The sequence below is a fragment of the Colletes latitarsis genome, chromosome 11 (assembly GCF_051014445.1).
Source record: "Colletes latitarsis isolate SP2378_abdomen chromosome 11, iyColLati1, whole genome shotgun sequence".
In the NCBI taxonomy this organism is placed as follows: Eukaryota; Metazoa; Arthropoda; class Insecta; order Hymenoptera; family Colletidae; genus Colletes; species Colletes latitarsis.
The window spans coordinates 13417953-13440184 of NC_135144.1; the positions used below are offsets into that span (position 1 = coordinate 13417953).

Here is a 22232-nt window from a genome sequence, read left to right on the forward strand (position 1 = left end):
GTCGTTTTTCCAACAGCTTTTACTCGACTATTCCAAGTCGAATATAACTCGTCTTGTTTTTTCCAAGTATTCTGACAGCCCTAATCTACGTGTTTACGATTGCAACGAAGTGCATTCGAATGTATAATAAATTTGTGATACACTGCAAACGGTAAATTGTTCATTGTTATACCGACGCCGTTCGTATCTACAGCTACAAAATAATTTTTAAATACAATCAGTCTACACCAATGATACATTGGAATCGCATATAATATTTTTGAAATAAAACGTTGCTTTCGCTATTCTTATTTTAAATGTAATTGCTCGTCGAGTATTTACATCGCGTACTCGCCAGCCCCCGGATTTAAGAAATACATTTCAGAACCGAAAATAATACTGATGTAATTTTATTCCGCCGCAGCAAACATTAGGCTCGAAAGTTATTTCATACGAGGATGACGAGGGTAACTAATTAAGAGCCTTTCCGTTAGCTAACGAATATTAAATTCCGATTACTTTTTGCAATCTCCGATTTCGATTTGCACAGCGTAGCAATTATTCTTGGACTGTGTATATGCTTATAATATTTTGTAACGACAGCTTAAGGCACACAATGTTAAGATTATGGACACTGGTAATTAACGATAAACATTATACGTATATTCTTAACACATTTAAAATGTTTCGATAGTAAATAGCTACTCCCTCCTCTCTGTGCAAGAATTTAGTTTTGCTTCTTTCGGAAGCAACACACGATCGAAAGGTCCAAAAGTTTAAGGTTAAGGTACTCGACGCTCGCAGTAGTTATCATACATTTCGTATTCACAAGAAACTTAAGGATTTAAAATAGAAATATGATAAAATAATCTTTATTTTATGTACATATTTGCAGTGCAGCGGCAGTAAGCTTATAATTTACTTTCGTTATCTTTTATAAAAATGTTATAATTTATCGTAATAAACTCGAGCATCTATCACCGAAAACGATGCACAAAATCCAATCATTTTCCTACGCTTTGATGCAATTTCTATAATTGCTGTTCAGGGAACGAACAACATCCGACATTTGTGTAGAACAATCGCCATTTGATTTCTTTTTTAAAAACTTTCCCTTTTTTAGTCTCTATCACATCGACGGGATACTCGAAAATATCAAACTCGTCGACTCGAAGTGTAATTCGCGTTTCAGTGAACTCTGCCACAAACCTGGGACTCTATTCCACCCAGATAAGGATAACCACTTTTGGCCTCGCTGGGGCTGTGTGGCGTAATATGGTGGCTCATTCCTGTCGGGGCCGACACTCCTGAACTTGCACCCTGAGCCATGCACTCGCTCATGTTCGAAGCAGTAGAGCTCACGCTGCTACCCAGACTCCCTAGATTCAAGTTGTTGCTGGTCAAGTTCGAAGCTAGATTGCTGCTACTGTAATGAGTCGCGTTAAATAGTCTGCAACAGAAAAATGACAGGCATCTGAAACCAATATTCTCTTCGTTACATTTTGGAAATTAAATAGACTACGCCACGAAGCACAAGCGCCCACTACAATTTTCGAGAGACCGATGACAATTTATTTCGATAAAACGTACAAAAGGACAAACCAACAATAACTAAAACACGCAAGATATAAACTGTCGGAAGCACGCTGTTTATACCACGGACGCCATGAAGTTTGCACCTTAACGACCTCTTGACAGAGTCCACAAAAGCGTTCCAATGGCGCGACTCAACACATTAACGATTTCTAAATATCAATAGTATTACGCAAATCAGGCTAAAATGAAATTTTAGTAATTGAAAAAGGGCGAACGTAACATTTATTTGAGACAAAATATAACAATAAGTATTTTACACAACTAGACAACCAATGGAATTATAACGTAATAACAATATTAAATTACAATGAAACGATTAATATAAATTGAATAGAATGGACAATTTTAATAATGAACAGGACCTTGTTTCTTTTCTATTAACTCTATTGAAATCCGTACCACCATAATGCAAGCGGATGCGCCACCTTGATTAGTTAGTAAAAGGTTATCTCGTGCAAACTATTTCTTCTGACCCTGTTCAACTCCTGCCACGTACCTCATCAACAAACTCAAAATTGTTTTATTAAAAATTTCTTCGTTAATTTCATTCCACGATTCAATTACAACTGCGAAATGCCTGAAAATTGTCGATTCTGTGCATAAACACACTGTTCCATAACGCCCCACAAATATGCCCTGCATATTTCATAAATATCAATAAATATGTGTGAGGAATTTCGAAAAAAGAAAAAATTGCCAAAAAATTATCAAAAAAATGTTTAAAACCCGCGTTTTACAGCAAAATAGCCACTTAAATTTTTGTAAAAATATTAAATTTGTAAGATTGGACTTTGTGAACGGGAAGCCAGGCTTAATCAGCGTGTGGCGTAGAAATTCTTTAATTTTGAGGATCGGGGATTATAAATTGTTCCTGGCGGGCGAAGTTCGCCGGAATTCATTAGCACTTGTATAGAGGCGAATTTGATTTGTGGCGACGCGTCGACTAGAAGAAAATAGATTTGTAGAACGGTGCACGGGGACAGTCGATAAATTCTCGAGCTTCCGCCAGTTCTGCACTGGTTCGTGAAAGAAATTAAGAGGAGAGGAGAAAGGTCAGAGGAAGGAAACGAAGAGACGAGGAGAGAAGAAGGAGAGAGGAATTAAATGGTTTCAGCATCGGTACGTTTCAGGGTTCTTAACCGTGCTGCTGTGCCGAAACGGTCAAAAGGACCGCTACTCCGTTTTGAAATCGGTTGTTGGCAGCCTCGACACGCCCTAAACGATTCGTATTTGTATGTGTGCGAGCGTGAAAGTTTCTCGCGCTCGCGTGTGCGTATGGTATCGGCTTGCAAACGAGCAGTGAACTTTGATTGCACGGCAAAACGAGAGAGAACTTGTCGGCGGTTACTTTGAGAGTCGCGAAACGGAAAGAGAATTTCATCTCGAGGTTATGGAGGTGAAACTGCCCCGCATTAATATTTTAATACTGTTCCTGGAACGTAACATCGTCAACCTGCTCCTTATTCCCTATAAAATACCAATGAATTTGTTACTTTTTGCAAGATTTCCGAACCTTTCGGTTACCATTGTCGGATCGCTCGAGATAATCCTACCACGAAATAACGAACGTACAAACGTTTCGTTTCAAGATGGCGCCCTTGATATAGCTGTTAACAGATTTTCTATCGGCGCGCATCCACCTTGCGCATACCACTCGAACGACGTTAAAGGATCTCGTGTCCGGGCTGCCGTTTACTCGAATCTTTTGTGATTTCTTTTTAATGGTAGGTGGTCTGTTTTGTATTGAGATTTCCAGTAATCCCTTGCTAATGTTCGCTGGCTCGGTTCCACGACGCGAACGATATCGAGGGAGGTATACTATTCCAGGAATTCCCGACTCTTATTTATCTCTGTTAGACTCGATCGTATTACAGACGAAACTGAGAAACATTGAAAGCGAGTGAAATAAAGAAAGATATCCAACGTTTGTTTATACTAGAGATTCTAAAATTATTCAGAAGGCAAAGTATATAATTTTTTTTTTAAATTGCATGATTCTTGTATTGTTGCTCGCGTTTAAAATTGGAAGGCTGATTTTTCATTTTTAATTGCTTCGAATCGTTTTAATGCGTACAACATCTTTATACATTTCTTCTATCTCATTTTTATACTTCGTTTTTAACATTTTCGGGGATGTCTGATTAGTTTTATATGTGAACATTTAATGACAAGGCCTGTGAGATTCTACTCCATTCTATTGTCTACATTATTTTGTGAATTTTTTCATTTCCTACATTTTCTTCATTTCAAGGTTTTAGTAGTTTATTATTATCTAAAATGTTGTGTATTTTTTATATATAATCACTACTTTTGTCTTACTTTTATTAGTATTTCTCACTTTATTTACATTACTATCATAAAAGTGTTGTACAATTTATTTCGTAATTATTTTGTATTTATTCTCTAATTTTCATCCATGTGGTGCAAATATTATCTTGTTTGGTATCATTTCCACCGGAAAATGCTCAACAATGCGATTAGAATAATTTTATAATTATAAATTGGAAAATATAAAAATTTCGTTTTTGTTCTTTCTGTGATTCATTCGTAACCGCGTCATTACTGTATCTACAGTTCTAGGAATTGGTGGGGATGACTCTGCGAACAATATCGAAGGAAAAACTACAGAACATTAGCGAGGGACTACTGTACTTGAAACGCAAGTAGAACCTGATTTAGAATTTTCGTATTAAAAGTCACAGAATCGATGTCGGCGTCAGGTTAGGGGTCAAAGCAAATGAAAAAGATTCGCGATAATGGCTCGTTGAGAAAAATTCTTAGAAGCGGCGAGTGTTGAGGTTGTATCGCTTCCGGGGTGAAAGAAAGGGCGCGCAGTTGCCGGTTAAAGCTGGATCATCGGCGAAGATTAGCCGGTAGCGTTTCATTACGGGGGCCAAAGAAACAACATAATTGAGGACCACACAGAAAACGTGTCGGTGGGGCCCCGACAGCTTCGCCGCACTCAACCAACAACTCTCCTGCTCTTTCTCCTTTCCTCCATCTCTTTCTAACAGACCCTCAAACTCACCTGTTTCCACGTTCTATTTCGCTTACTTTTTATTCTCACGTTTTTCTTCGTGCATACCATCTTTCGTATCTCTTCATCCCCATTTTCCTAACCTCTTTGGCCCTACAATTGCTTCTGCCATATTTTATTCTCAGTTTTGGTTATTATTTACATCAGGGTCCTCAACTTCGATCTTGATGATTGCAAAATATGTTACAGAAAATAAGTTTCCTCCATCTTTTTCTAACAGACTCACAAATTCACCTGTTTCCACGTTCTATTTCGCTTACTTTTTATTCTCACGTTTTTCTTCGTGCATACCATCTTTCGTATCTCTTCATCCCCATTTTCCTAACCTCTTTGACCCTACAATTGCTTCTGCCATATTTTATTCTCAGTTTTGGTAATTATTTACTTTAGGGGGCCTCAACTTCGATCTTGATGATTGCAAAATACGTTACAGAAAATAAGTTTCCTCCATCTCTTTCTAACAGACCCTCAAACTCACCTGTTTCCACGTTCTATTTCGCTTACTTTTTATTCTCACGTTTTTCTTCGTGCATACCATCTTTCGTATCTCTTCATCCCCATTTTCCTAACCTCTTTGACCCTACAATTGCTTCTGTCATATTTTATTCTCAGTTTTGGTAATTATTTACTTTAGGGGGTCTCAACTTCGATCTTGATTGCAAAATATGTTATAGAAAATAAGATTCTGAACAACTTTTTGCTATAAACCGCCGCACGGCCGTAATTTCCGAGATATTCCCAAAATTCCTTCCATTCTACCACATTGAATTCTGCCTACACGCTCGTGTCTGTAGCACCATGTGTGTGAACGTTGGGGTGCCACTTAAGTTAGGGTCACACAAGCATCGAAACGACATGCATTTCTATGTTCTTCCTTGTCTTGCAATTGAGAACAACGAAGGCAGACAAGACCGACGTTCCTGTGTCTGCCTTGGTTGTCTTCAATTCAGTTGTAAGACAAGGAAGAACATAAAAACGCACGTCGTTTCGACGCTCGTGTCCCCCCTGTCCTTATCTGCTATTTCTATAAACATCGGCAACGGCCGGCGACCAGAACAATATAACGGGTGAATCTAAAAATGAAACTTAACCGATTTCAATGATTTTGAATTACGCCTCAACCTAAACCAGACCTAACCTATCCACACTGGACGATATGTGTGTGATGTTAAGATAAAATGTATTCGATTTGAACAATTTTGAATATCAATGTGGATTGGTTTAGGGTTAATTTAAAAATAATATCGCAAATTAATTTAAACTAATAAATTGACAATAATTATTAAAAGAATGAGTGTTCATTCATTCTGTCATAGAAAATTTTTTATTAGAAATTACGAATGGGACGACCACTTCGGTGGTTGGTACATTCTTTGAAGGTGTCACAGAGAAATGACCCCTTAAATCACTCGAAGGGTAAGGCGTGGACGGAAAGAGTAGAGGAAGTGAAGAAGTATACGGTGAAGTGTAAGAGTGGATACCTTCTGTGCTCTAAGGGTGTTTCGATCAATTAATTCAGCCATTGCGGCGTAATAACAGGTTGGCGAAATGCTCGGGCTGCTGCAGTATGATGTTACGTTCAGTAACATAACAGAGGCCAGTTCGCTCGAGCGCAAACTGCAAACGAAGAAAGTCTAAGGTCCGTCGAGTGAAAGAATCGACTTGGGAGGCCTCCCTCCCGTCAGTTGCCCTCTACAGGGAGATTCTTTCTTCGTCTCTTAGTCCTTCGACGGCCACAATCAGGGGGCGACAGCGTTTGACGAAAGTAGCGACCACACTGACAATGAGTCACCGAGAATTTCTGTTTCCATAGAATCTATTCTCTGGCCAAGTCGATTCTTACGTTTATCAGACCGCAACATTTGGACAACGAATCTACCAAAGTGGTCAAAATTACTTTTCTCATTTATGATAACGATTATCCATTTTCGGTACATCTATTGTCACTTTTATCCAAGTATAGTGTTCCCTTGTTAATGTTGGCTAGTTTGGGTCCGCGACGGGAATGTTATCGAGGGAGGTACTGAGAAATTGTCGATTGTTATCTCCGTTAGGCTTGCACATAATATGGGATAAATGGCATTCTTGTAAGCGGAGACGTAGAGAAAATATAGAGGATAATTTTATTTTTATAAGTGAAAAATTCAATTTTTTATACTCGATTTCGACAGATCGGTATTTGTCGGCCATTTATTTTATTTTATTCAAAAATGGCGAGAATAGCTCGTGTACATTTAATTTTATTTTCCTGTCCAAAACAGAATGTGCAAAGCGATAAAAAGAAACTTTTATTAACAACTTACCCATAATTGTCCGTAGTGGGCCTGGGCCATTGTTGCTGTGCAGCATAGTAATTCTCGCTATAGTTGTAGTGCTGCGGATAACCAGCGGTGGTTGTTGTGGCTGCAGCTACCGATGCTTGACCGTAGGTCTGATAAGTTTCAGCACTACCGTAGTGTTGTGTCTGAAACGACTGCAAACTCATTGTGTTGAAAGCGTTCAATTGCTGACTGTTTAGCTGCTTGCGAAGCCTAGCCCGCCTGTTGCTAAACCAAACTTGCACGCGCGCCTCCGTCAGATTAGTCCTGGAACAACAATAACAGACTACCGTCAAGGAAGATCGTTTTAACAAACAGGCTGAAACCGTTCACCGTTTATTTATTTATTACTGTACATTTTTACTAATCTTAGCAAAGGCAACACTAGCTTTCAAAATTCATCAATTTTTAGGTTATTTTGTATGCAATTGTCTAAAATGAAAGTTTTAATCTCGCAGATGATTGTACGGTTTTCAGTCTGACAGAAACAAACGAAAATTCATCAATTTTTAGGTTATTTTGTTTGCAATTGTCTAAAATGAAAGTTTTAATCTCGCAAATGATTGTACGGTTTTCAGTCTGACAGAAACAAACGAAAATTCATCAATTTTTAGGTTATGTTGTTTGCAATTGTCTAAAATGAAAGTTTTAATCTCGCAGATGATTGTACGGTTTCAGTCTGACAGAAACAAACGAAAATTCATCAATTTTTAGGTTATTTTGTTTGCAATTGTCTAAAATGAAAGTTTTGATCTCGTAGATGATTGTACGGTTTTCAATCTGCCAGAAACAAACGAAAATCCATCAATTTTTAGGTTATGTTGTTTGCAATTGTCTAAAATGAAAGTTTTAATCTCGCAGATGATTGTACGGTTTCAGTCTGACAGAAACAAACGAAAATTCATCAATTTTTAGGTTATGCTGTTTACGATAGTCTAAAATGAAAGTTTTAATCTCGCAAATGATTGTATGGTTTCAGTCTGCCAGAAACAAACGAAAAGTCATCAATTTTTAGGTTATTTTGTTTGCAATTGTCTAAAGTGAAAGTTTTAATCTCGTAAATGATTGTACGGTTTTAGTCTGACAGAAACAAACGAAAATTTATCAATTTCCACGGACAATATTGCCAATATTAATTGAACATAATTGATCGAATAAATTATTTTCTATAAAATAATATAGCACGTTCATTTGTACAAAAACCTATATAAACTTTAACACGCTGAGAATCCTAGTGAGATCGTACAATTCGATAGTGTTTACATTGTTCGATTTACTATTTTATTCAATTTCCAAGTTTACTGTTTGCACGCTTACTTTTGAGCCAATTCCTCTCTGGTGTAAACGTCTGGGTACTGTGTTCGGTGAAAAGCTGCTTCCAATTGTTCGAGCTGCTCGCCAGTAAACGTGGTTCTGCTTCGTCGTTGTTTTCTCTTCAACGCGATTCCTGGCTCGCTTTCAGTCTCTGAATCATCGCCGCTGCTTCCACCTTAAACAAAAAACGTGATTGTGGTTACAAGCAACGAAACAACTGCAGACAAAGTAGTTGATAATAATGCAGAGTAAAGAAACGAGGAACCAATAATAATAGCTTAATCTTAAACAAATTGATGTTAATTTTGGATCGTTCGAAACATTATAAGTTCGATTAAGATCTCGAAGTTCGAAATTCCGTTGCTTATTTACAAAAGAATATTTATTGAATCTGAAAAGATATGGATAACTCGAATAGTTATTTCTATTAACACACTGAAAACTGAAATTTAACAATTGCATTCTCCAATTAAATAAAACCCTTATTTATGCATAAGATATGTTAAATAAAATTACTATAAACATAGAAACTCCAATTGCAAAGTAATACGATTGATTCACTTAAAAATAATTAAGAAAGTATTCTAATATAAATTTTCCAACAGTTAAAAGAAGCTGTAATTGTGTCATGGAATGAAATTAAGGAAGAAATTTTGGGAAAACTAATCACTAATTCTATTCAATTTATAACTTAATCATTTCATTGTAATTTAATATTGTTATTACGTTATAATTGCATTGATTTAGTTGTGCATCTGTAAAATACATATTGTTATATTTTGTTTTAAATAAATGTTATATTTTGTTTTAAATAAATGTTATATTCGCCCTTTTTCAATTACTAAAATTTCATTTTAGCCTGATTTGCGTAATACTATTAATATTTAGAGATCAATACTGCGAAACTCTCGGAAAAATTGTGTTTCGACCAGTTTTGTCCAAGTATAATACGTGAAAATACAAGTCGAGTTGAGCTTAGCATAGATTGTTTAAATAAAATCAAGCATTTATTTTTTATTATGGGAGTTTACATTTTATTATTATTATTGTTTAAGTAATCTTAAAGAATCCAAGGAAACCTTGATTACTCAAACAAATCCTTGATCCTATATTTTTGTTGGAAATGTTTCTCATTCCCATGTTGGCAAACATGCACGTGTTGGAAATATTTCTTTTTCCCTTGTTGGCAAACGTGCACACCATCTTTTGTTTCAGTATAGCAGTTGAATAGCATTCAGTAAATCAGTACCATGTATGCAACGATTCGTGCAATATTAAACATAACCTGAGAAGTACATTTCCTATTGTCTAATCCTATGACCTGCGCTACAATTTTCTTACTCAATTATAGTATTGTATTGTAGTGGTGCTTATACTCGGTTAAAATAACGTGTCTGACTCGTCACAAGTTCGTGATGTCAAATCTCTCAATTATGAGGTTACTCACTAGTCGTCGTGCCTTATAAATTAAAATCAACAAATTTTTACATCGACGAGGTGTTTGTAAATCTATTCTTTTTCGTGACCATTGTACGACACAAATTAAAACAAAATTAAACAGTGTTTGAAAAATTATTTGTAATTAAATCATAAGTCAAGGGGTTAAAGAACATAGATTAACTCGATCGATTAACAAACGCGTCGTAAAATAAATTAGGTGGGTCTGTGGTGTGGGAAAGCAGGAATTGAAAATTCGTTAAAAAGACGCTAGCAAAGGGTGTTATCGTGGAAAGGAATCGATGCGAGGCGATGCGAGGCGACGGTAAGGTCCGAAAGATCCGAAGAGATGTTACGAAGCACGCTTCTTAATAGCAGCAAGAAGGTCTTCCAGGCCAGCACGTGCTGCACGTCAGATACCGAAGGTAGGAAGCGAGTCGTTCCCGCCCACAGTTCACACGCCGGACTCGGCAACCTACCATTAAGACCCTTCTGATTACAGCCGTGCCAGCCGAACCTATACTAAACTAAAACACTGGCGAAATTAGGGTTCGCCGCAAAGAAATTAAGTTCTTTGACATGTCCCGTCCCACACGAGCTAAACGAAAGCCTGTCCAGCGCGGCAGCCTCCCCGGCAGATCCATATTTTCTTTCGTTCCTCGCCGTCGCCTAGTTTTCGTTCCGTGGTCGAAAACTTTTCCTCCCTCGAACCGATAATCGCATCTTTACGCACGATCCATTAACGCTTAATTACACTGTCATCGATTCTAACCTCCGCGTGACACTCGATAGCTTCAAAATTTCTTCCGAACGAGACTCGTCACTCGCGACACCTACGGTCAGTCACGAGAGTCTTCGTACGTCCCCTAAAATGGTCGTTTTATGAAAAGCAAACGACAATTTCGCATATTATGTTTGTTGATTAACGTGTGCGGTATTGTTAAGTATTGTTGATTGGTGAAATAATAATTGACGGAATAACAATTGTATATGTACATAGTAAGACGCGTTCTTACTTTGCATAGCACTTTTATAAAGCCTAGATGGCACCAATACAATGTCTGTTGTATGATAACAGATATCGCGATTAGCCCCATGCTCGAATTTTCATATTCCAACAAGTATTATTAAGAAACGAAGTACGTATGTCACAAAAGTGTTCACCGATTGTAAGATATGAAGTTAGTACATCTAGTAAATTTTGGTTACATTAATATTTTCACGGTCCTCCTTTTGCTAAACTGAATGGACTGATTTTGGACAATGACATATAATTCAATCAATTCTGATTATTTTCACTTGAAAAAAATTGTGAACATTCGTAAAACACATATAAATATGTATGCAAAATGTCGAAGTTAAGAAACTTATATTTCTTTTATAAAAAAAAAAAATCAAAAGAGACCAAAAATATGAAACTCTGGACTAGAATACCGTCTGATACGAATAACAACAAGCGTGTTGGATTACAGTAATGATTCTTAAAACCGAACCCCATTCATGATTCGTAAGTTGAACGTTTCTATTCCACCCAACTTGAGGGATTCCCTTTGGAACCAATGAAGAGTGAAAGACGATGTTTAAAAGAGATACGAGCTGGAATACAGCGACGATTTATATAATAGACGATGCTTTTTTTCTCATTCGCTTTCACTCGCTGTCCTTTTCTACGATTGTCGGGGCTCAACGATATCGCGGTATATAAATATCTCTTGGTGTCGAATTTCGTCTCCGCTGTACGAAAAATAAACAGGTCAACCCCGAAGAGACGTTCATCTTAAGAATCATTGCTGTAGTAGAGAAACGATTTAATAAGTATGCAATTCATATTGCAAGCAGTGATCACACTTTTTAACAAGATAATGTTGCTATTCATATCGTGAAAGCTATTTAACAATATTTTATTTAAAAATAAATTAACTACCTGTTCACCAGACCAAACTATCAAACCGTACTCAAAATAATGTTTGAAATAAGTAGTTACTAAAACAGAACTCTTTTAAAGCAAACGTTTCCTTTAAAGCAAAACTCAACACATTAAACATTAACAAACCTGAAATAATGAAACGAATGTATAGCATTTTATTTTAGCATTTGTAATGTTTCTGTATCAAATATTAACCATTCTTCCTTTACTCTGAGTAACATATAAATAATATATAATATAATCTGCAAGTTTTATCGAAGATGTTTGAAATTTTGTAATGCATTTTTACAGACAACTGTGTATCCTGAATTAAATTCACACTTAAAATACAAAAAGACAAAATCTAGTGAAAAATCCGTTAATATCGGAAACAATTTAAATATATTTAAATATAATCTCTAGGAGTGTAAATCACAAAAAAGAAAATGGAAGAAATTTCAGTATTTTATTTAAATTCGATTGGCTACAATTAAGAATTCATCTTCGTCTATGGAGTTAGAGGTAATTATTTGTACTTTGCTCCCGTTTTAATTTCAATTTCAATTCCAAAGTTTACTCGTTGCCGATATGAAAATGGATGTCTAAATCAATATTATTTGCACGAACGTCAGCTAAAATTCATGAAGTCGAAGGTAGCGAAGTGGCGTAGCGGTTCGTTCAAGATTAAAGAGTCCACCGCAGCCGTAAATCCCCGCGACGGTTTCATCGTGCCACCTTAACCACTTCTTAAAGCTTTCCACGATGCATCGACGCTCGATAGTGCTTTCTTTTAACGAGCGTCAAAAACTATTCGAATCCGTTACACGATTTGCCCCCGATTCTCACCCATCGATCACAAAATTTCTCCAAGACGATATTTTCATTTTTAACGAGTTACTTTTAAGGTTTTCGAAATTTCAAAATTTCTTTTCATGAAAAACTGTAGCTTCAACCCTAAAAAATGATAGAAAAAAGGTCCTGCCGTTAAAAAATCATGTTCAAGACGAAGCTACGATTCTTAGAATTAGAAAGTTAGGTTAGGTTTTAGGAAGAATAATTAATCATTAGTTAACGCTTTATTTTCATATTTACGCACGTATGTACAGACGTAGTCAGAATGTTATCTAGAAAGGGGGCAAAAATAATAGACTAAAACTTAAATACCAATTTATTTATTACATTATATAATATTTTCCCTTTTTTTTCAGGCAATTAAAGATTATTTTCTCACAATCGGTGGATTTGAATAAACTGATGCAAAGGAGTATTAGCAAGAGAAAGAGGGAGATCAATGGAACGTCTAAATCAATAGAGCACGGTTCACTGTTGGTTGAGAAAAAGAACAGGTTGGCTCTGATACTGGCGGTTTCTAAGATTAGAGGCAGCACGAGACCACGATGGACCACACGCCGCGCAACGTGCGTACGCGTTCAACCTTTTTCCCTTCTCCTTCTACCTTCTGCCTTCTTTCCTCTTCGCTAACCATCTCAACAACCTACTGTAGGGATTAATACTATATTCTAGGTATTCCCCCACGAAATAGTTGTACAAGAGTAAACGGGAATCACTATAATTAAATTCAACAAAACTATGTACTTAACTATATTACGATTCAGTTCCTCTTGTTTTACTAAATTCTATCTTTCTTTTGTGCTTGGCAAGCTTACATTTTATTTTTTAAATTTGCCACTGCAATACGGAAGTCGAGGAAATTATGTATGCCTGTAGGCGGTGTGTTCATGCACTATTATTATTACGCGTGTACTTCCGTTGTCGGTAAGTTACGCGCCATATATGCATAAGTTTTGTTATAAAGATTTCGTTCTATAAGTAAATAAGTCATTTATCTTTTACGAACCTTTAAAGGTGTGTCCAATTCTACTGGATTGAAGCTTCACTGAAATCCAGAGAAATAGTAACAAACTATAACAATAATAAAATATATCACAAGCTACAATATCCGACTTCCAAGGTGCGAACGAGGACTAACTTCTCGTCACTTTTTTTTAGCGAAACTTTTACGCGGCAAGAAGACTTGCGCGATTGTTATGCGCACTAAACAATACGACGCGTTTCCAACATACATGAAAGCGTGCCTACATGTCGCAACAAGGCGTATCCAGAAAGTAAGTTCCGTTTACAAATATGTATTGCAGCTATAACCTAATAACTGTGAGTCTTGATTTATGTGTGGATGTATTTTTATGAGTGAGATTTCTTAGTTTATCATTATTCTATATAGTTTTTGAAGTGAATGTTATATGGAGAGTCCAATCTAAAGGTAAGAATATTGTTTATGTTGTGAAGTGTATCCGAAGGAGAGTCGGACAGTTACAGTCAATGGAAAAGAGCGAAGAAGAAGAAGAAAAGTCATTTAGAGCGTGAGAACAGAGTGAGAAGAGAAAGAAAGAAGTGAATGAACCACGAATCATCATTTTTGTATTAATTTACATGTTCATTTAAATATGCTGTGTCTGTGTTCTAAACGAAAATCATATTTCGTTCTATTGTAACCTAATAACGCTACTCTTATGCGTAATGATGTTCGTTCATTTGATACAATCGATCATTTTGATACAATCGAATTCTGGTTACAAGACAATTTACATTTTAAACGCGTTCAAACGTATCGAGCCGATTGTAAAGCGAGATTTGCAATCTGTTCCTTAAACGTGAGAAACGTGAAACCGGCAGACATTTATCGTGAAATTTGTCAAGTGTATGGAGAACGTGCCATGAGTAATTTAATGGTTAGAAAAGCGGTTCTTAACCTTTTGACTATCATGGATTGCTTTTAAATAATTTTTTGTTGTTACAGACCTCCAAAGACTTAACTCGAGGTTTAAGTTTAGATATTCTAGTCTCGAGTTTCATCTTTTTGGTCTCCTTAGTCATATTTATTTATGTTTTACGAATGTTCACAATTTTTTTCAAGTGACAGTAACTCAAAACTGAATGAATTATACATATATGTATCATTGAACAAGGCTTTAATTAAAAAAAATGAATGGATAACCTAAAAGTTAACAATATTTAAACGGTAACTATGTTTTTCAGGACTGCGTTTACGATATTTCAAAATCTACTTGATCAATTGATGTCAAATTTTACATAAACATTCACTGGACATATGATTATAGTTCGAAGTAGAAATATTGCAAAATTCACATTCGTTCTACTTTCTTCAGCCCCATAGATTAAAAAAACATCTAAAAAAACATCGATATTCGAACTACACAGAGTTGCCATTTTTTTGTCGTTAATATTTCATATTTATTCTAATTCCAACTATAGAGAAATATTTTTTATTTTTTCTTGCCAAATAAACGGAAAAGTCGAAATTACGGACGCCATTAAACACCATTTTGTTTTTAAGTCGACTACGAGCGAAGGCTCGTAACAGTGGTCATTTTAATTTTTTATAAATAAAAAAAATTATAGTTATTTCATATATACGTACAAATATACCTTCTTTGTATGGCAACAAGTCCCATAGTTATTTTACCAAATAATCATAAAATATAGTAAAAAAATCGCGCGTCACGCTAGAATATCCAGTTAATTAATTGTCAAAATTTGTATTTTCACTCGGTATAAAACGAATATTTCTAACGTTAATCTGAATAATCGATAAATTAAACTTTATTTGAAACCTTTGAAAGATAAACAAATAGAATACTAATCGATCGAGACAAAATGTCGAATAAAACAAAGTAGTTTTAATAATTCCAAATTTTGATTTCTTTTTCTTATAGATCCTAATATAATTTCTCTACTATATAACGTAAGCATTGATAAAAGATCAAGGTACTATGAAATATTGATAGTAATAAATATAAATAAACATCTGTGTAAACGTTTTAGATACTGTTTCTGCGAACGCGCACGTTTCCGTCGCGTTGATTTCGTAGTTGCCTGCGACGATGATTTAAGAATAAAGCACTGGAAGAAAGTAAATTGTACAAAAGACGATTTATTCGGGTACGAAATAAAAATTTTCGCAACAAATGGCGCTTACCGATCAACAGGTAGATTCGCGTTGTTAGATCGAGTTGCAATTCCAAGCGTACATCTAATCAAAACTAAATCTTCTCGACGTGGTAATAAACTCGACACATCTACGCGCCACGGGATGCCTAATATTTCTTTGTGAGCTTCACTGCAGCTAATAAATAGACAAAAAAGGAGCTCCCTTTACGTCCGCCGACTGGACCTATATTCCAGTTAATCTCTTCCTGTCCTCCAAACCATTCAGCCTTCAAACAAGACAAAATTTCTCGATGCCATTGCCAAAGTATTCAGCCTTCGAACCGACCAACCACTTCTCGACGCCATTCTCGTTGCCACTCGATTGAAAATCTCAAAGGCTGATACCAACCTTTCATCGCTAAACATAATTTCCCTATTATACAGGTTGTTCACGCTATTACTAACCAGTAATTTTTTTTACCAACTTTTCATCGGCAAACATAATTTTCCTATTATACAGGGTGTCCATGGTATCACTAGCCTGTGATTTTTTCCAAAAGTATTCGAATTAGAAGAAAGCTTTACAATTTCTTATGACCAATAGGATAATGTATATCAATTTTACATATTTATCAAAAGTTGCACAGTTTTAAAGAGAACATTATGTATATTTTTACCGGTGGAGACATTTTAGAGATTAGAGGGCAACTTGGTTTTTTTTGAAAATTCTCAATTTACTTTTCATTAACGTTGAATCTCTAACATAGGTATAAGATTAGTAAATGTACTTTTTTACTAGAAAACTTTTTTCACTAGAAAATTACAGTTGACTTCGAAATTTCCAAAACGTTTTCGTCATAAGACGAATTTCTGTCTTATAAGTGGCCTGAATAGTTAACGAGTATTTCCGCTTTGTTTCTTGAAAATTTACTTTGCATATACTGATTGTAAGTTAGAGATTCCACGTTAACACGTTCGCGATCGTGAATGCTATAGCATTCGTTATCATTGTGATGCAAAATGATATGAATGCAATATAACTCACATTATCATGCATTTTTCAAAATTATTATGTCCTTTAATATAATGGCTAACTGGTTCATAGAGTATTTTCATTTCATTTTGTATTCGTGTATTTAAACATTTCTTTTAGGTTCTTCAAAGCACGCACAGAATAATTTGATTACAATTTCTATAGCTTTCCCGCTTTAAATTACCCTTTTATCGTATTCACCTTTTTCCAAAATTGTTAAACAGAATTTAAAACTCGCGGTTTTTGTGGTATGCTTCTATTGGTCACGTGCGCTCTCTATTGGACCAATCACGTATTTCTTGCTCGTTAGTCGTATGTCGCGTTCTTTTGTGAACGCAACTCGAAAACCATATGCCATTTATTTATACGCGTCGCGTTGTGCCGTAGTATGACTACAAATTAATATATATTTCCGTCTGTTAATACGATACTTGTGAAACCGTAGGGAGTGTTTATTTGAAGTCGATCCATCGCCCTAACAACGATATCACATGGCCATTCGTAATGTCTTCCAAAGTAAGCTTGATTAAGATAAGACAAAATTGATTGTTCATAAACTAAGTTAGTTTTTAACACGTTCGCGGATGTGAAGGCTATAGCAATAATTTTCGTTGTGATACAAAATGACACAAATGCTATAACCTCCAAATTCACAAGTCACATTATCATGCATCCAATTCTACAGGGTGTTCAGCCATCCCTGGGGAAAATTTTAATGGGGGATTCTAGAGGCCAAAATAAGACGAAAATCAAGAATACCAATTTGTTGATGGAGGCTTCGTTAAAAAGTTATTAACATTTAAAGTTCCTGAATTTACTGAATTTTTTTCTCGAAAATGCGCAAAATTTCAGGTGTATGTCTATTCACCAAAAATGATTATAATTGACCCCCGCAACCAAAAATAATTTTTCCAGAATGATTGCAAATTTTTTTTTTTCGTCGAAAAATTTAGACGCCTAATTAGGTTTTCAGTAAGAAATTTTTTTCTCGAAAGTGCGTAGGATTTCGGAGGTATGTGTAATGACCAAAAATAACTTTTATGTATAAAAATAACTTTTTAAAAAACTTTTGTATGCAAGTTTCGTGGACCACACTGTACGTGTTACTGCGGTTACGATGTTTATGTATAGCAACAGAACTTGCTGATAAGGAAGTTATGAATATCAAAGAAATCGAGAGTCATGTAGGAAGGAAAACTTAAAAGCTTTCTAGTCCAGGGCAAAATACAGCCAATATTCGAGCAGCATTTATCGTTACGGTTGCCTTAACTCAATTAACTTAACGTTGCTACACTCTATAATTACGCTTATCGCACGATTACCTCGAGCGTTTCATTTACACCCGTCTAATGGTTTATGCGGCGCTAAAACAACGACGCTGTTCGCAAATTTTCCATCTACTGTTCTGGAATGTTTCTTTAAAAAGATATTCCGATTTAAAAACCTGCGAGATTCGATTTATTTTCATTCGAATCTCCAGAAGCATGTGTTTCGAAAAATAAATTCGAATTTTCTACCGATACTCGAAAAATTATCAAAGCTGTTCTAAATTCGCATGTTTAAAGTTTTAAAGTCAACTACCACCGTCCAGAATTACAATAACCAAAAACTTATTTTACTTTTTGTTGAGGAATGCAGTGTCGCCATCTATTAGACTTATCCGAATGGGACTTCCCCGCGCGACGCGTAGAATGTTCGTAATAGTCGATGGTGACACATCATGCCCCTTTATTTCCGTAAAAGTTACACTATGTAGTATTAAAGCATTATGAAAGTAATAATAACTATATCAAATACGTTCGTGTTAATAGTGGCCTTTCCTAAACTATAACACTTTTTCACAAATTTAACAGTTTAAATATACATTTACAAAGTTTTATTTTCAACACTTAATAGAACAATAACGTTATACAATATTTTTAAAAATCATGGTCCTCGAGATTGTCGAGTATGTGAATTTTAGAATAATATCAAAATCTGCTTTACTTTTCTTTCTGTTAGAGGTTATAGCAATATTTTTAAGAATTATATATTTTAATAATTTCTTTGTTTCCACAATGTTGATTACAAGGCGTTAAAGAATTTCAATTACTTGTATATTCAACAGTCAAATGTATTCCTTGGATAGTTTTTGTTAAAAATATTTCAATAATTACACAAGTTAATTTTCAAAGAATTGTCCACTATTTTCTGTAATAGTTACAAGTTAGACGATAGTTTGTCTAAACTTAGTGTTTTATTCTGTATGTATTTCTATTCCAAAGTAATAGTAAATTCTATTCCAAATTATATTAGATGCATTGGAAAATTTAATCGTGCTTATCCGATCTGTAGTGATCTCTTCGATGTTTAGAATTAATTATGTATTATAATTTCCTCGATACGACGAGTATACATGTAACGTTGCATTTATTACGAATTTTAGAAAAGAAGATTGCTGAACTCATCAAAAATTCAATTTTTATAGCACCATTACAGATATAACTCGAAAACTGCTAAAAACAATTTTCGTCGAAAATAATAAATCAAAGTCGTTTCACATAGAATTTAATTTTCACGTCAGATAAAAAGAAATGTACGAAACTTTGAAATCGACAAAAGCAATCGTAAGTTATAATTTTGCCATTTCAAACGTACTTTATGTAAAATAAATTATTATAACGAAAATAACGAAGAAAACAAACGATCGCGTTCAATGGTAATATGTTTGTTTATGTAATTGGTAAAATACGTATTTAACACTTTGACTGCCACGTCACAGAATTTACCACTATGATACTAGAAAAATGAATTCTCAAGTTAAGACGTTAAGGGAAATAAATTTGGATAGAATCTGTGAATTCTAACAAGGTTACAAAAATAAGTAGTGAAACAAATTTTAGGTTATGTAGCTTGCAATGGTCTAAAATCAAAATTTTACTTTTACAAAACATTATACGGTTTTGATCTGGCAGTGAACGTGTTAACGGAAAAAATTGTACTAAACTCACCGAGTATTCCATCGATAGAATGATTTCTTCGGGGATCGTCTCCGGAACGAGTTTGATTCGTAGGTCCTCGAAGGAGCCTCGAGATACTGGAAACCGATGGCGCTGACGCCTTATCACAGACACCATCCTGCTGGCAGAACCACATTGGACTAGTTAGTATAACAATGGGAACTACCAAAACATTCCAATTTACGTAAATTCCGTGATAGCAAACTATATGAGTATAAGATCTTTTAACTTTTGAAACTATATATTGCATTACTTTTGATGTTTCTAACGCCTTATAATAATAACAAATTACATAAGTATGTTTCAAAATATTTATTGTAAAAAGAATAAATTTTATTATACAATATTGAAAAACAATGAAAAATCAGTGCGATAAAATGACAGCACATATCTCTTAAACGACTTATTATCTGTAGAAATATATTATTTTAATATTCTCTTGCTCAATCTTTTGTTTGTATAACTGTTAAACGGTTTGGTAGAGATTTAAACAATTTTTTAACAAATTTTTTACTTAAAGATTTTCCTCGATACAATTCTTTAATTCATGAACGGTCCCTTATCATATACTAATCTTGATAATTGTGCCCAACAATTTTCACTAATGTTCTAATCTGGTGATCTGGCTGGCCATTCGAAAACTCGAATATTTTGCTTCTTCCACGAGAAGAAGGCACAGCGTGTTTACATCTCCACTCCTGTTTCAGTCCGCTGACTCACAGGAAAACGATGAGGAAGATCTGTGACAGCCAATCAGCGGATTGCAGCAAGATGTAAACACGCTGTGCCTTGTATTCGCGGAAGGACGATACTGTTCTTTTCTGTTCACAGTTCTTACGAACGCTGCGTTATCTTGTTGACAAAATAAAGTTTGCACTCGCGATTTTTACAGTATGTCTTTTTCCAATGCATCTAATATGATTTAGATTAATATAGATGATATCAACAGACCTTTATCAGCTTCTCCCGAATTTCCCAGCTGAATATACCAGGATTTTGTTTCTTCATGTCCTCGATTTTCGCCTCGACTTCCGGTGTGGCGACTCGCGGTTTGCTACCACCGATCACGCCCGGCCTGATCGATCCTGTTTCTTGATACCGATTCAAGATTTTCGAAACGCAACCATGCGAAACCCTTAACTGCCTGGAGATTACGCACGGTCTGACGCCAGCTGCGGCCATTTCTACTATTTTCAGACGAATGTGATTCGGCAGCGGACGCCCATTTATGAACACGCCACCGAGTTGATTCACGCGTCCTTGTCCTGGAACGAAACAAACCAAGCTACAATTTTATTTACTAGACATGGATTTACAACAAATATTGCGCGTCAAACGTTCTATCGTGCTTAAAACAATTTATCAAATGTTTTTCCTCCATTTTTCCTCTTTACTTTTTCGTAATGTTGCAATTTTTCTTTGACACTTGGTACTGGTTCTAAACCTTCCCCATCGTTTTCACATAAAAAATAGACTTTTAAAAATTTTCGTCTCAAACTGTACAATATGTATTGTTTGCGATGGAAGAATCCTAATACTTGTGAAATTGTAAATAACGTTAATTTGGAATATTGTAAAATAACAAATTTACCATTGAGTTATCGAATATTTCCATGTTTCTATAATTTGAACACATGTCCAGGCCACTTTTAGACATGGAAAATATGGCGTGGCAGTTAACGTGGTGTATGTATGTATAAATATAAGACACCTACCTAAAGATGTCGATAATGATGAATTGAATCTATGTGTATACTTGTTACGCGACATCTGTGTAATTAGTGCTAGGTAAATATTTTTAGAATAATTTCTAGAATATATCAATTTCTTGATTGAGGCTTCGTTAAAAAGTTATTAAAAAATTTTAAATCATTCTGAAAAAATTATTTTTGGTTACAGGGGTCAATTACAATTATTTTTGGTGAATACACATACCCCCAAAATCCTACCCACTTTCGAGAAAAAAATTCAGGTAGGTGCCTCAATTTGTCGGCGAAAAAAAAAATTTCAAATCGTTCTAAAAAAAAAATTTTCAGTTGCAAGAGTCGATTACAATCATTTTTAATGATTACACATACCCCCGAATTCCTACGCAATTTGAAGAAAAAAATTCCTTAGCGAAAATCTAATGTGAGGCCAGAAATGTCAGCCCAAAATTTCATGCGAATCTTTAAAACGTCATAACTTCTGAACGGATTGGACGATTTTGATGTTTAAAAAAGCAAACTACGCGTATTTTGGTGGAGAATATGTAGAAATTCTAACAATAATGAAAAAGTTGTTCTTTGACCCCGTAAAATAAGAAAAACCACATAAAAGTGGTCTAATTTTCAAACAGCCATAACTCCTGCAACAGTGAATATATAACAATGAAACTTTTTTCTGAAGTAGAACTCATGGGTACCTACAAAAAAGTATTACACAACTTTTCTGTAGGGCGTCAAATAAAATTACTAAAAATCAGAAACGAATTTTTAAGAAAAATCGACAGGGGGTAGGTGCCTAAATTTTTCGACGAAAAAAAAAAATTTCAAATCGTTCTAAAAAAAATATTTTCGGTTGCAAGAGTCGATTACAATCATTTTTGGTTATTAGACATACCCTCGAAATCCTACTCATTTCCTAGAAAAAAATTCGAGAAGGT

General features: G+C 35.1%; 1 protein-coding gene and 1 long non-coding RNA gene across 2 annotated transcripts in view; one reads left to right on the forward strand and one right to left on the reverse strand.

Annotated features, from left to right (window-relative positions):
- Nucleotides 1–991: 991 nt before the first annotated feature.
- The window catches only part of LOC143347489 (protein gooseberry), a 36321-nt gene continuing 15080 nt past the window's right edge, over nt 992–22232 (reverse strand). Inside the window, exons 2-6 of the mRNA XM_076776686.1 lie at nt 20540–20853; nt 19580–19709; nt 8248–8419; nt 6916–7197; nt 992–1429 (exon numbers count right to left, since the gene is read on the reverse strand). Coding sequence (XP_076632801.1) covers nt 1168–1429; nt 6916–7197; nt 8248–8419; nt 19580–19709; nt 20540–20853 — 1160 coding nt within the window. The 3' untranslated portion in view covers nt 992–1167. The remainder of the gene's footprint in view (nt 1430–6915; nt 7198–8247; nt 8420–19579; nt 19710–20539; nt 20854–22232) is intronic.
- LOC143347490 (uncharacterized) overlaps nt 16952–22232 on the forward strand; it is a 33851-nt gene continuing 28570 nt past the window's right edge. The window contains exon 1 of the long non-coding RNA XR_013080611.1: nt 16952–17105. This is a non-coding gene — a long non-coding RNA (uncharacterized LOC143347490). The remainder of the gene's footprint in view (nt 17106–22232) is intronic.